Here is a 15,649-nt window from a genome sequence, read left to right as displayed (position 1 = left end):
ATTTATGTAGCTTTTTATATTAACCCACATATTTCCTATTCTCAGCACTTTTCATTTCTTCTTGCAGACTTAAGTTACTGATATTACTTTCTTTCATCATGAAACATTTCATTTGGCTTTCTTGTAAGGTAGGTGAATTCTATTTTTTTCTTTTCTTTTTTCCCTAGGAATGTTCTTATGTCATCTTTATTTTGGGAAGTTAGTTTTGCTGCACAGGGAATTCTTGATTGACAGTTTTATTTCCTTTCAGCACTCTGTTTTCTGGGATCCAATATTTCTGGCAAAAAGTTGGCCATTAATCATTTAATTGTTCTCTTATATATCAGGAGTCATTTTTCTCTAGCTGCATTCAAGATTTGCTTTTTGCCTTTCAATAATTTGACTATGATGTAAGTAGGTATGGGTCTTTTTATATTTATTTTACTTAGGAGATTTTAAAATCCTTCTATCTGTATATTAATGATTTTCAACAAATTTTGGAATTTTTGGCCACTATTTTTCAAAAATTTCTTATGCTTATTTTCTCTTCTCTCTTTCTGGGATCTCCATTACACTTATGTTAACAAATTTGCTGTGGTCCAAAAGGTCTATGAGGCCTTGTACTTTAATCTTTTTACTCTCTTTTCTTCAAAAATTTTGATATCTATTTGTCTATATTCAAGTTCCGTAATTCTTCTGCCATCTCATATCTACTCGAGTCCTACTACTCAATTTTTTGTTTTAGTTGTTGTACAGTTAAATTCCAGGACTCCCATTTTCTAGAACAATTTCTAGGATTTTACTGAAATTCTCTACAGCCATTGGCATCATTAAACAATTTAATATCTGGAGCACTTAGAATCAGTTTCTATTGACTGTTACTGTTTTTCTCCTCCCCTAATGGCCATGGGTTGTAGTTTCTTACTTGCTTTTGCATGTTTAATAATTTTGGGTTGAATACTAGACATTTTAAGATAACGTACTGTAATAATTCTGAATTCTGATATTTTTTCCCCTTGAGAGTGGTACTGGTCGTTGGTTGGTTTCTCTGGTAACTTGCCTAGGCTAAAAATCTCTAAAATCTGCCTCCCCAGCAATATGTATCCAACTCTGTTCAGTTTTTTCCTTTAGTTGTTTTTACCTCTAAGCTTGGCCTTTTGGAAGACACCCTGTGTCTGCATACCTGAATGTTAAGAAAAAGATGGGTCAGAAATTATAATCAAACATCTGAGCCAGTAAAATCTCTACTCTCCGTTCATGGAGCTATGTGTGAGCTGGGGAATGCACTAAAAGTTCAGTTTTAAGTTTAAGTTCTGTTCAATACAGGACATGTGAAGATCTTATCAAGCCTGCTACAGCTGCATCATCTTCCAGAACTTCCTTTTAAGTCCCCAGATAATCTGCCAGTTCATTTCTTGCCTGAAACAGATTCACAGTATCGGTTAAGGGAGCCACTGATGCCCTTGTTCTTGCCACCAAGAGCACCATTCTAACTGAAAATGGTCCAGATCATGTGAACTCCTCAAACAGCGGTAGCAACAAAGGTGCTGGCTTTCATGACCTTCCATTCCCTGACTGAACTAGGTCACTGACAGAAACCAGTAGGGACAGGAACAGCCCAAGGCAATACACCACAGGTTTGCACTATTCTTACCTGCAACTTGGTAGTTTTCTTAAATAAATGTGTGGTTTATTATATGGCTCTGGTCTATTTTTAGAACAGATAAATGGTTATTTTGATAGTTTTGTCCAGGTTTATAGTTGCTTTTGAGGGACAAGATTTGTTGATCTCTTTACTCCATCATAACAGAAGTAAATCTTCTACATTTTCATTTTAATGCTTATTTTCCAGTCTTGCTCCTTGTTTTATTTCTTTTTAATGTTTGTTTATTTTGAGAGAGAGAAAGTGAATGCAAGATAGAGGGCTGGGGAGTGGCAGAGAGAGAGAGAGGGAGGGAGAGAGAGAGAGAGAGGGAAGGAGAGAGAGATTCTCAGGCAGGCTCCTCCCACTCCCAGTGCAGAGCCCAACATGGGACTAGATCCCACAAACCGTGGGATCTTGACCTGAGCCAAAATCTAGAGCTGGACGCTCATCTGACTGAACCACCCAGGTGCCCCTTGCTTCTTGTTTTAAATGCTCATATTGATCACATAGATATAAAAGTGCTTTGAAATGTTAAGAGGAAAATATAAGCTGAAGATATTTTGATTAGTTTTTATGAAACTGCCTCCATCCTTTGTGGTATAGAGCTTAGTAGATTGTATACAGGTTTCCTTATAACATTAGATCATAATAAAGGACCTTTAAATGGAAAGGTAAGAAGAAAGAAAAGAAATAAGAAAAGACAAGAAAGCAGTCAAAAGGGACTAAGAAAGTAAAAAATGTAAGCAAATAAAGGCGTAACCAACCTGTGTATAGTAGATAGTGAAGATGGCGTGGGATCTGCTGCTGGCTTCATGAACATGAGTGGCTGCTGTGATTCTGTGTACATAAAGGAAAACAGTTAGGATAAGTATTGTTTATGCACGGTGGATCCTTAAGAATCCATGGGGAACACAAGAAGTGTTAGTGCCGAGGTTCACAGGTAAGAAAGAATCATAAAACATCCACATTTAGTCCAGTTTAGTTAGGAGAGTGATCCAAAGATGGCAGAAGCAGCATTCTAGGTATGGATATCTGAGAATAAAAGGCAGTGTAGCTTCATATTAAACCACATTAGGATATTTTGTAAGCAACAGAAGCAAACATCAGAGTTGAAAAGGGAAATACTAGAATGTAATCAACCTGGAAGAATATCCCCCCAAATAGACCCATTTAAAAAAGATAAGTGGAAATAGAGAGCTTGCTGGAGAAGCCTCAAAGAAAAAGTAAAATGTGATTGAACAATAAATATTAATCTTGTAGTATCCTACAAGGATTTGAAATGAGATCCTGAATTATATCCAAGTCATATTTAAGCCAGGTGGAATTCATAACTTCCTTTAGAAATTCAATGAAATATTAATCCTTAAAGTGAGAAGAGACTTCCCTTCATCTAAATCTAAGTCAATCATGTTTTACTTTAAGACCATCTCACTGGCTTCTGTTCTCAGAAAAGCTGGAGAATAAAAGAAAAGTCAAACTCCAAAGGTAGGTCTCATGATGCAAGGATAAAGAGGAAAAGGTGACACTTAAAGATCAAGGAACACAGGAAATCCTGAAGACCAGAGGCAAGTACCTCCAGGATAGTTCCATGAAACCCAAGTAGTAGAATGTTAAATTTAAAGTTCTTCTTTTGGGGTACCTGGGTGGCAAAGTCAGTTGAGCGTCCAACTATGGCTCAAGTCATGATCTCAGGGTTTGTGAGTTCAAGTTGCTCACAGCTGTCATATTGGCTCACAGCTGTCAGTGCAGAGCCTGCTTTGGATGTCTGTCCTCCTTTCTCTGCCCCTCCCCCACTTGCACTTTCTCAAAAATTAATAAAACATTTAAAAATTAAAAAATAAAGTTCTTCTTGTATGGTCAATTAACTTAGACATGCTATTAATAGGGTAAATAGAAGACTAAATCCCAACATTTTTCCCCCAGGTACAAAAGTCTGTCCTTTCAGGCATGTATTAGTAACAGTCTGGGTATTTCCTGGTAACTAACAATACAGAATATTATCACAATTTGCAACACTTAGGAGAGTCTACAGCACTTATTCATAGCAGATTCAAAACAGTCGTTTTTTAGGTAGCCTTTACAAATATGCCAAACTAGAAGAAAAATGGTTTTCTGAAACATTTTAAACTATATTGGTTCTTATCTCTATCGAGCCTACAGAAAGAACAGTGCAGGCAAGAATCTTTTCTTTGGTCAAAATAGCAAAAATTGTGTATTACAAGACAAAGCACAGAGTAACTCTGGGCTTACTATATGATATTATTATATCCTGAACTAACTCCAGCTTCTCCACTAGTGAGAAATGCATGAAATGTTAGCTACTGCTCCTACCCTGGGTACTCTGCTGTTCTGAGAAAGGTCTCCTGACTGGGAACGTGGGAAGCTACAGAGAGAAGTACAATCATATACTCCAAAGGGAGATCACAACATAGGAAAGAAGAATGAGGCTGAAAGAAGGACAGCAACAAATAAACCTGTTACCTGTTTGCTATTCCCTCCTCCAAGAGTTGAATTACTTGCTTATAGTTGGTAACTACATGTTGAGATAAACCTATCAGATTTGTGAGGGAGGAAAAAAGAAAGTAAATAAAATTTTTGGTAAAGTTTAACTTTTTCCTGAATGTCATTAACTTTCTCCTATTTTATATAATTTGATAGACAAAAAGAGACTTGGCTAAATTCATTAAGATAATAAAAAAAATCAACAAATATTGATTGGAAGCCTACTGTCAGGCATTATGATAGGCTCTGGAAACAGGTCTCTGCACTCACAAGGAATGTAGTCCAGAATCCATATGGTGATTCTGCTAACAAAAACAACACCAATTCCTTACAATGTAGCTACACAGAGTATAAGAAAAGTTCTGACATTCCCTTATTTGGCCCTCAAAATTTCTGAGGTAAACAGATGCTATGTGCCCCACAAGATGGCAGACTCAATTTGGCATGCAAAACAAACAGCACACATGTCCCTATGCAAACACAGCTTATAGTCATAATTCTACTAAACAAGATTATGTGGCCAAATGCCATAGGAGTAGAAGAGATAATAAATGCTAAGATGATCAGAGGAGTGGCCAGGGCAGGCTCCATTAAGGAAGTAAGACTTGAATTTAACCACTGTAGAGTGGGTAGGCTTTAGATAGATGAAGAGGAGCTTAAGGATATGAAAGCAAGTCTTCATAGGTCATCAGTGACCAAGTCAAAAAGTGCCTTCACAACTGAATCAGAGATTCAGGAACAAAGCAACTTCACTGGCTCATTGCTGAATACAGTTAGGCTAAAAATTAGTAAAGTAATTTCAACAGTGACTGGATTTCTTTATATAAAGAAATTATTGTTAAAGCCACAATGAGATATCACCTCACGCCAGTCAGAATGGCTAAAACCAAAACCACAAGAAACAACAAGTGTTGACGAGGATGTGGAGAAGAAGGAACCCTTGTGCACTGTTGGTAGGAATATAAACGGGCGAGGCCACTATGGAAAACAGTATGGAGGTTCCTCAAAAAATTAAAAATAGAACTACCACATGGTCCAATAATTCTACTATTTATTCAAAGAATACAAAAATTCATTAAAATTTTTTTAATGTTTCTTTATTTTGAGCATGAGTGAGGGAGGGGCAGAGAGGGAGGGACACAAAGAATTCAAAGCAGGCTCCAGGCCCTGAGTTGTCAGCACAGAGGCCAATATGAGGCTCAAACTCACCAACCATGAGATCATGACCCACGTCGAAATTGGACACTCAATGGACTGAGCCACCCAGGGGCCCCAAGAACACAAAGTTTCTATTTTTTTAATGTTTTTTTAAATTTATTTTTGATACAGAAAGAGACAGAGCATGAGAGGGGGAGGGGCAGAGAGAGAAGGAGACATAGAACTGGAAGCAGGCTCCAGACTCTGAGCTAGCTGTCAGCACAGATCCTGATACGGGGCTCAAACCCACGAACGTGAGATCTGACCTGAGCCGAAGTCGAAGGCTTACCTGACTGAGCCACCCAGGCACCCCCAAGAATACAAAATTCCTAATTTGAAAAGATATATGCACTTCTGTTTATTGCAGCATTATTTACAATAGCCAAAATACAGAAGCAGCTCAGTGTCCATTGATAGATGAATGGATAAAGAAACTGTAGTATAAGGGCGGCTGGGTGACTCGGTTGAGCATCCTACTCTTGATTTCAGCTCAGGTCGTGAGATCAAGCCCCAAGTCAGGCTCCATGCTGAGTATACAGCCTGCTTGGGATTCTCTCTCACCCTTCCTCTGCCCTTCTCCCCTGCTTGTTCTCTCTCTTAAAAAACAAAACAAAACAAAACAAACAAACAGAAATTGTGACACACACACACCAGAATATTACTCAGCCATAAAAAAGAATGAAATATTGGGGCACCTGGATGGCTCAGTTGATTGAGCCTCTCACTTCAGCTCAGGTCATGATCTTACAGTTCACGAGTTCAAGCCCCCGTCAGGCTCTGTGCTAACAGCTCAGAGCTTAGAGCCTGCTTCAGATTCTGGGTCTCCCTCTCTCTCTGCCCCTCCCCTATTCATGTTTTGAAAAAAGAAACATTAAAACAAATTTTTTTGAGAATGAGGAGCACCAGGGTGACAGTAAGTTAAGCGTCTGACTTTAGCTCAGGTCATGATCTCATGGCTCATGAGTTCAAGTCCTGTGTCGGGCTCTGTGCTGACAGATCAGAGCCTGGAGCCTGCTTCACATTCTATGTCTTCCTCTCTCTCTGCCCTTCCCTGTTCATGGTCGGTCTGTCTGTCTGTCTGTCTCTCTCTCTCTCACTCTCTCTCTCAAAAATAAACAAACATTAAAAAAATTTTTTTTACTTTTTTTCAAGAATGAAACCTTGCCATTTGCAACAACACAGGTGAAGCTAAAAAGTATAATGCTCAATGAAATAAGTCCGAAAGACAAACACCATATGATTTCACTCTTATGTGGAATTTAAGAAACAAATGAACAAAGGGGAAAAAAAAGAAAACCAAAAAACAGACTTGTAAACTATAAAGAACAAATTGATGGTTATCATAGGGGAGGAGGTTAGGGAGCTGTGTCAACAGCTCAGAGCCTGGAGCCTGCTTCAGATTCTGTGTCTCCTTCTCTCCCAACCCCTTGCCCGCTCACACTCTGTCTCTCTCTCTCTCACTCTCTAAAAAAAAACATTAAAAAGTTTTTAATAAACTTTTTATTTTAAAAAATAAATAATATTTTAAATGAAATAAAAAATAATAAATAAAAAAGAAATTACTATTTAGATATTATAATAGTTTGTGGTTATATTTTTTAAAAATCCTTATCTTTTAGAGCTACATACTAAAATATTATAGGTGAATTGGTGTGACATCTGTAATTTGCCTTAAAACAACACAGAATGAGGGAAAATAGATAGAAATATAGGTAGAGCAAAACTGGCCAGGGGTTAATGATTATTGTATCTGGGTGATGAATACATAGGGGTTCATTACATTAGCCTAGTTTTGTATATATTCAACATTCTCTATAATAAAAAGAGCTTTAAAAATTGTGTTAATGGCAAATGGGATAACACAAACCAATCCTTCCAGTACAGACTATTAGAAAAATCTGGACAAATAACATTAAAGACATAAGCTTCAAGGCACAGAAGGATATCCAGATAGCGAAAATTTCCTGGGCCATCTACTGGGCAAAGATGGAAGCCCAGAGAAAAGAGGCCAGCATTTGGAGGCATTTTTCCTCTGAAGTCATTTGCCAAATCTTGAGGGGCTATGGCTCAGAGCAGCTCCCCTGACAACCTCAGGTCTGAGGAAACACAGAGCCCACCCACTAATGAACTCCACTTGAGCTGGAAAATAAGAACCTAATATCTAAGTTTAATAGCAGGTTAGATACAGTTGAAAAAAGTAGTGAATAGAAACATGGTCAGAATCATATACCCAAAATAAAGCTTAGGTATAGACAAGAGGGTAAGAATCACAGCACAGATAGGAAACTCGTCTAACATACCTGTAAGTGGAAAAAAGGCAATATTAGAACAAATAATGACTAAAAAATATCTACAACTGATAAAGGGTCATTAAACTACAGACTCAAGAAGCCCAGCAAGTGCATGAGGTGGACTCCCACATGAGAGAGAGGACAGCAATGGCAAGGAGACTGATTACATGTAGGAAAGTAGATCAAAGAAGTGTCTCCTGTTAGATAAAGGAATTACAAATATGAAAAGGGAGAAGTCCGTAACCAACTCTGCTGTGTTGGACTCCAATTAGAGGTACTGGTGTGAACACAAATTATTTAGATCTGTCCACTCAGAGGGACATTTGGGCATAAGTAGCACCCACACCTAGCTTCCGAATACTATTCTTCAATAAAAAAGAACAGGACTTGTGGAAGAAATGGCTGATTCTAAGACTGAGACAAAGAGAGTAGATGAGCCTGGAATATCTCTGTGCGAGAAAACAAGGAGGTACTCAAAGAACAACAGTGATGTGTCGAAATGTCACTGAAGTGTACTCAAAGGGGAGTCCTGAGTGCGCTGAGCATCAAAACAAAAACTCATAGTAACAGAGGGTATCCCACGGAATAAAATAGGAAATCACGAGTCTAAACTGAAATAAATAAATTGAAAGTTAGATGAAGATGGCATATGTACATGATTTCACAGTACTGCCCCACAAATACTTGTTGATCACAAAAGGAAAATAGCAATTTCAGAGTGAAGAAGGTTGGCAGATATCACCTTAAATTAAAATTGTACACCACTTGATCACTGTCAAAGTTCATGAAAGTTAAAGAAAGACCAAGGAAACTTTCCAGACTAAAAAGTTCCAGAGAGACAATCTAATTAAATGCAACCCATGATTCACTAATGGGCAATTATCAGGACAGTGAGGGAAAATTAAATGGGTTCTAATGATTAGATGGTAGTAACATAACATGCTGAAGTTAATGTCCTGATTTTGGTGGTTGTGTTGTGATTATACAGGAGAACATTCCTATTTGGAGGAATGAACAGAAAATACTCTAAAATAATCAGGGGAGATGGGTCATTAGGTTCGCAATTCACTCTCAAATGGTTCAAGGAAAAAAAGTTATTTATACTGTACTTACAACTTTTTCAAAATTTTAATTTGTTTCAAAGTTAAAAAACAAAAACTCTTAGGAGTGCCTGGGTGGCTCAGCAGGTTAAGTATCTGACTTTTGGTTTCCACTCAGTTATGGATGGTCTCATGGTTCGTGAGCTCAAGGTCCACACTGGGCTCTGTGCTGGTGGCACCGAACCTGCTTGGGATTCATTCTTTCTTTCTCTCTCTCTCTCTCTCTCTCTCTCTCCCCTCCCCTCCCCTGCTGGTGTTCTCTAAATAAATAAATAAATAAATAAATAAATAAATAAATAAATAAATAAATAAATAAAACTCTTAGAAAACTTTTAGAAAAAAAGAGAATTCCCTTAATCTGCTAAGGCAGTGTTTCTCAAAGCTGGTCCAAAGACAGGCCAGTTCTCAAATTGTTACTGGTATATAATGGGATAGAAACAGAAATTGAGGGTTTTAAAAACTTTTTTAACAATATATGACAAGTGATTTTATATCTTTGGCATTTGTAAAAAGAATTTGAGCTTATAATCAGATGTCTCTTTCATTTTTATAGTAATTCGTCTTTTTTTTTTAAGATTTTATTTTTAAGTAATCTCTACACCCAAGGTGGGTCTCAAACTCACAGCCTCAAGATCAAGAATTGCATACTCCTCCAACTGAGCCAGCCAGGCACCCCTAATTCATCTTTATTTTACCAATAAATCCAATCTGATTTGCCACAGATTGAAAAAATCTGTTTAAAAACCTGGTCCTATATTTTTGTTATATTTTTATAAGTGTGTGATAAAGAATATTTATTAAAAACAAACACTACTGCAAAATCATACTTAATGGTAAAATGTTGAAGCTTCCCCCTGGAAACAAGACTGAATACTGCTAGTACTTTAATTTTATATGGTACCAGAGATCCTGGTAAGTGTATAAAGGCAAGGGGAAAAAAGGTTTAAGAATTAACATTAAAAAAAAAAAAGAATTAAAAAGAAAAATAAACATGTAGATTGAACACATAGAATATACAAAAAAAGTTGTGGGTTTTTTTCCCAGAAACCAAATTATCTACCTCCAACACCTTCTGCTTTGCACCTTTATCCCTTTATATTAAGATAAAGGCCAAGGCAAAAACCTAACACTTCCTTTTTCTCATTTAGATAACACTACAGACCCTATAACCACCAGCCTCTCATGTGTGCATTGAGCAGGCCTTAGTACATTTCAGATTTCAACTTAATCTGTCATCTAATTAATAAACTTTTTAATGGAAGGTAATAGGCTACCCCCTTCCTTTCCTTTGATTTAGGCAACTCTCAAGTTCCATCTCACAATTCTGAACTAGAAATGTAAGTTCTTATATTTTCATATTTCCTGAAATCCAGAGAAGGTAGGAACTTATGCAAGGTCATTCACCTTGGGGCATACACCCAGTGACAGGAACTGGACTGAAATCTCAGGGGATTTTTTGAATACCTTCATGGAGTGACCCTTCAGTGGGAGGGAGGGTGGTTGGTAGGAAATAATTCTAACCCAGCAAAAAGTTTTTTAGATCCTTTAGGTTACAGGTTTCTTAAAATTGATCTGGATTTTCTCAAATCAAGACAAATAAAGGTCAACATTCCTCCCATTTTTCAATGAGGAGCCTTGACCTTAAGTATTATAGAACCAGCCTTGGAAGCTAAGACTCTGAATAGTCACACTGAACTATTATTATTCTCATACTGCTCTCTGATGGCATTACGGCAAACTTTTTACTTTTAGTTTTTTAAACATTTGCTTTCTTCATTTGTTTATTTATAGTATCTGTTTGCCTGCCTATATACGTGTCTGTGTATCTCTGTCTTTGGGCTCGTATATTCTGTGAATGTAATTCCAAAGTGGAAAGTGATTTCTGCTTTGAAACCAATTCTCCAGGAATCTATCTAGTACCTACTACACGCCTATACTACTTAGGGATGGTCACTCCATGAAGGTATTCCAAAAAACACTGAGATTTCAGTCCAGTTCCTGTCACTGGGTGTATGCCCCAAGGTGAATGACCTTGCATAAGTTCCTACCTTCTCCGGGTTTCAGGTGCAGTGTCAATCAAAGAATCTATGATCACAGGTCTCCTTGATGTACAGGATTCTGTCCCACTCATCTCCTCCTATTCTAGCCAACGTTCCCAGTTCCAACCGTGCCCCAACCAGCTATGTGATTTGGGAATATCCCCTAGCTTCCTGCAGCTTCATTTTAGCTTCTGTGCAATGGGGACACCTGGACTGTGTCTGAGGTCTCCTCTACTCCCCCCACCACACACACACACACACACACACACACACACACACTAAAATCAAATACAAAGGGGAGAAATTTTGACACTACTGCCTCAACTCCTGGTCTGCCCTCAAAGTATTGCTTTACACAGAAATATATATACACAGAGTTTTATGGAGTAAACTCCATTGGCTCTCAGCAAAGCAAATGGTAATTCTGTTGTTTCCAGGCTGCTGTTTATGACGGAGCATTTGGGAAAAAACACAGGTAGCAGAATCAGTGACTGGCGCACCTCCCCTGGCCACACCCTGGTCAAAGAAGAGACCAACTCTTACTTCCAATGCAACTCTCTTTTGTCAGGATTTAAATTAGTATATCTCTGAAGGAAAAGAGGCATAGAATTTGAGTGTTATTTTTTTTATAAGTGGCCTGAAAGGGTAAAAACTTTCTCCACAAAGCAACACAACTGTTTCTACTTAATAGTAATAGCTAGCCTAACGGAAAAAGACAGATGGTACTGAACACCAAATATCAGTGCTCAATGAGGAGGCAGCACTGACCCGTGCTGTGTCTGACATTTCCTCATCTCCCTGTCACCACCATTGGAAGAGAAAGTACCCTGGAAAGAAGACTGGCTGACCTGAGAGTCAGTCCAGGCCCTGCTGGACCTGGCACCACAGACTCAACCTTATACTATGCCACTTTCCCACTCATCCACCATGCTTTAAACACACTGGTCTCCTTGCAGTCACCCAGCCCTTCTCTCGGGGCTCTTGCTCATGCTGCTCCTTCTACCTGCATCACTCGTCACCCCTGCTACACTGTTCTTCACATGACTGGCTTCAGAATCTCCTCACACAAGTGTTTCCTGACCACGCTATGCAGGTGGACTGCCCACACTGCCCAATGCTCTTTTCCATCATGACATCTATTTACTTTTTTTATTAGCATTTATCACTACTTATAATTAACTGTTTTCAGCCTCACCCCACAATACTATAAGCCTGCCTGTGAGGGCAGGACTGTCTTTTTTGTTTATTGTTATATATCCAGCATCTAGTACAGTTTAGCACATAGTAAATATTCATTATACAATCTGTTAAATGAACCAGTGACCATGAGGAAAGCTTCCTAGAATTCAGTTTGGTCTCAGACCTCCAGGACCACAGTGACTCACCTTGTACATAGGGCCCCATCTCTGGATGCTCCCTGACCCTCAGACTATAGGACTTTTTTTGATCAGATTGCTTCAGCAGATCCCGCACTCTTTCATTATAGATTTCCAGGAAACTAGAGACATGTACAACAAGACACATAATTAGATTTTGAAAAATGGAGACATCTTTTCAAAATTACATTGTGAAAAAAAGGCAACATATTACATTTGGAAAAAAAGGGAAAACACTAAGCCAAGAATCAGGAGGTTCTAATTCTTGATCTAGTTCTACCTCCAACACTCTGAGACCCTGACCATGCCAGGGATCCCTGTCGAGTCTCTTTCTACATGTACACAAGTGTGGTGCTAGCATTAGCTGTCATCACTTGACAGTTTTAGGTTTACAATGTCAGTGCTGATTTAAATTTAGCCTTCAAGAGGCTATTTCAGCATGGTGTTAGGATGCTGCCACGAGCCTATATCTTGATCAGCCTCCATACCACAGAGTCTACAGGTTTCTTTCTTAATTGGTTTTCAAACATGATCTTTGAGCCCTTAATTGTTCTGCGATGGCATCTCGAGGGCCACTGTTGAGCAATGAGGACAGCTAAATGAGAAACAGTCTGACTCTTATCCCTAATTTAAGTAGGACAATTCTTATTTTACCTGTTTATACACTGCAATTCTGGTTAACATGTGCTCTATCTTATAGGTATCTATTAGCATTTCATTCCTTTTCAAATAATAACATAGCTGGGCATCTGGCTGGCTCAGCTGGTAGGGTATACAACTCTGGATCTGGGGGTTGGGAGGTCAAGCCCTGTGGTTGGATATACAGATTATTTAAAATTAAAATCTTCAAAATAATAATAATAACAAAATAGCTACAGTTAATTAAAATCAGCAAAGATTTTGTTAAATATGAAAACAAATTTCTCATAGAAAGGTCTTCCTCATCAGAACACAGATGTTTGCCTATGAAGCCAGTGACCAGAAAAAAAGGCTCTAGCTCAGAGCTGAACACTATGCACATTCTTCTTATAAATTGTTTCTTCTTAACCTTCCCAGATTTGGACACAGGAAGCACAGATGTCTCTCAGAATAGGGGTTCCCAGATTTCAGAGCCAATAAAACATTTAATATATACTTACCTGCTCACCGATACACATATACATGCCTATAAATTTTACTTTGCAAACTTAAAACATGTATAAATAATATTCACTATCATCTAATTTTTAAAAAGAACATTTATTCTTTTTGGGGTGATGAAAAATGTTCTGGAATTAGTTAGGATGACTGAACAACCTTGTAAATATTTTTAAAAATCACTGAACTCTACACTTCAGAAGCATGAATTTTATGGTATATGAATTACATCTCATGTTTTTTAAAAAGGACATTGAGCACAAAAAAAAACAGAATACAAAAAAAATTAAGGCCATTTGGTAACCTCGCACCAACATTTTCACTACCGGCTGGTTAAAACTTCCTATGGGAGTAGTCAGCAATGTCTTGGAACTAGAGCCTAGGAACTAATGACTCGAAGAACAACCTAGTAGAGCTGGAAGAGGAATTCCAACAGCTGGTGTTAAACTGTAAGGAAAGTGAAGAAAAGGGAACCAGACAACTAGGGCAAGCTGGTCCACAGGAAATACCTGTTTGTTAAGCCTAGGGATAGGAATTAGGTTTCCTATAACCCAAAGGTCTAAGTATGTTTCTCATCCCCTATACTGCAAAATATTTCTGCTGTGGCTTTTCTCCATTCCTCTGGATGACTCTTGAAGCAAAGAGAGGACAGTTGAACATGCTAGAATTTGGAATGGAAATGGAAGTATCTTAGGCCCCAGGCCTGACAGGTTCTTACCTTACTTTTATCCTACAAGAAGGTGGCAGTGGGGCATAGTCTTCCTCCCTGATGAAGAGACCCTGCACAAACCAGAGTTGGAGTTTCAGTGAAGGGTGTGTACAAAGGAGGTGTACTTTCAGAGGATCTAGTCAAAATAGAGTCTATACCTCACATATCCGTGGCGTCAACCCAACAGAGGCCTAGAGAAGAGAAGAAAGGAAAGCATTACTGTCCACTTAGAGTGAAGCTCTCCTGCAACAACCAGGAACAATGGTGGGAGGGATATGGGTACCTGCCTCTTCATTTTAGGCAGGGTCACTGGAAGTATGTAGAAGACTCTATTTGCCTGTGCTCTCAGGAGACACTCATGGGAGGAATGTGCCAGCTGAGAGGCAGATCACCACCATAAGAAGGAAGAGTGGAGAAGCTAACAAATCCTGGTAGTGCCTGCTTTCAAGCAATCAAGATTACATCCTTCTTGGATAAACCTATTTATTACGGTGGTCCCTCCCAGAACACTTCTATCCCTACACACACAGAACTAGAATACACGGATGTTTAAAATACACATTTTGGGGGTGCCTGGGTGGCTCAGTTGGTTGAGTGACAACTTCCACTCAGGTCATGATCTCACAGTTTGTGAGTTCAAGCCCCACATCGGGCTTTCTGCTGTCAGCACGGAGTGTGCTTCAAATCCTCTGTCTCCCTCTCTCTCTGTTTAAGCTCTCTCAAAAACAAACAAACATTAAAAAATATATATAAAATAAAACAAAATACACATGGGGGGTGGGAGTCTGGATGGCTCAATGGGTTAAGCATCTGACTCTTGATTTTGGCTCAGGTCATGATCTCAGAGTTAGTGGGATCCAGCCCCACATTGGGCTCTGCACTGACAGTGCAAAGCCTGATTGAAATTCTCTCTTCCTCTCTCTCTACTCCTCTTCCCACTATCCGCCCCCCCTCAAAATAAGTAAATTAAAAAATAAAATAAAATACACATTTAGGGAAAAGTAGCTTCTTTTTTCATCTTAGGCCCACTATTAACACGTACATAGGTTAAAGGCTTTACACCCATAGTTTAGTGGCCATTTTCTTAATTTCAAATATATAAAATCACACTAAACACAGACACAGTAGCAATGAGCTAAGCCCAAGGCAGCAGGAGTAATCATTTTTTATATTGATTTTTTTTTAATTTTAATGTTTTATTTATTTTTGATACAGAGAGAGACAGAGCATGAGAGGGGGAGGGGCAGAGAGAGGAGACACAGAACCGGAAGCAGGCTCCAGGCTCTGAGCTAGCTGTCAGCACAGAGCCTGATGCGGGGCTCGAACCCACAAATGTGAGATCTGACCTGAGCCAAAGTCGGAGGCTTAACCGACTGAGCCACCCAGGCGCCCCTGATTTTTTTTAGGTCGTCTTTCTACTTTACTATTTTTAGCATACAAATGCTTAATTTTGAGGAAGTCCCATTTAACTGGGGTTTTTTTTCTTATACTTGTGATTTTGGTGTAGTATATCTGAAGTCATTGCCTAATTCAACGTCCCAATGATCTAGGTTTTTTAATAAAAAAGCCTGTAATTTTAACTCTTAAATTTAGATCTATGAATGATTTTGAATTAATTGTAGTTATGAGGTAGAGTTTCGGCATCATTCATTTGCATGAACCCATCTAGTTTTC

The 15,649-nt window shown here is 38.6% G+C and overlaps 1 protein-coding gene across 2 annotated transcripts in view; it reads right to left on the bottom strand.

The window, feature by feature from the left end:
- Positions 1–15,649, bottom strand: part of STARD9 (StAR related lipid transfer domain containing 9) — a 130,666-nt gene that overhangs the window by 51,968 nt on the left and 63,049 nt on the right. For both annotated transcript variants that reach the window (XM_029952477.1, XM_029952478.1), the window contains exons 5-9: positions 14,134–14,166; positions 13,985–14,046; positions 12,139–12,251; positions 4,106–4,175; positions 2,389–2,461 (exon numbers count right to left, since the gene is read on the bottom strand). In XM_029952477.1, the coding sequence (XP_029808337.1) occupies positions 2,389–2,461; positions 4,106–4,175; positions 12,139–12,251; positions 13,985–14,046; positions 14,134–14,166 (351 nt within the window). The remainder of the gene's footprint in view (positions 1–2,388; positions 2,462–4,105; positions 4,176–12,138; positions 12,252–13,984; positions 14,047–14,133; positions 14,167–15,649) is intronic.

The sequence above is a fragment of the Suricata suricatta genome, chromosome 9 (assembly GCF_006229205.1).
Source record: "Suricata suricatta isolate VVHF042 chromosome 9, meerkat_22Aug2017_6uvM2_HiC, whole genome shotgun sequence".
Lineage (NCBI taxonomy): Eukaryota > Metazoa > Chordata > Mammalia > Carnivora > Herpestidae > Suricata > Suricata suricatta.
The sequence above is the reverse complement of the archived record's forward strand: the minus strand, read 5'-3'. Positions and strand labels throughout refer to the sequence as shown.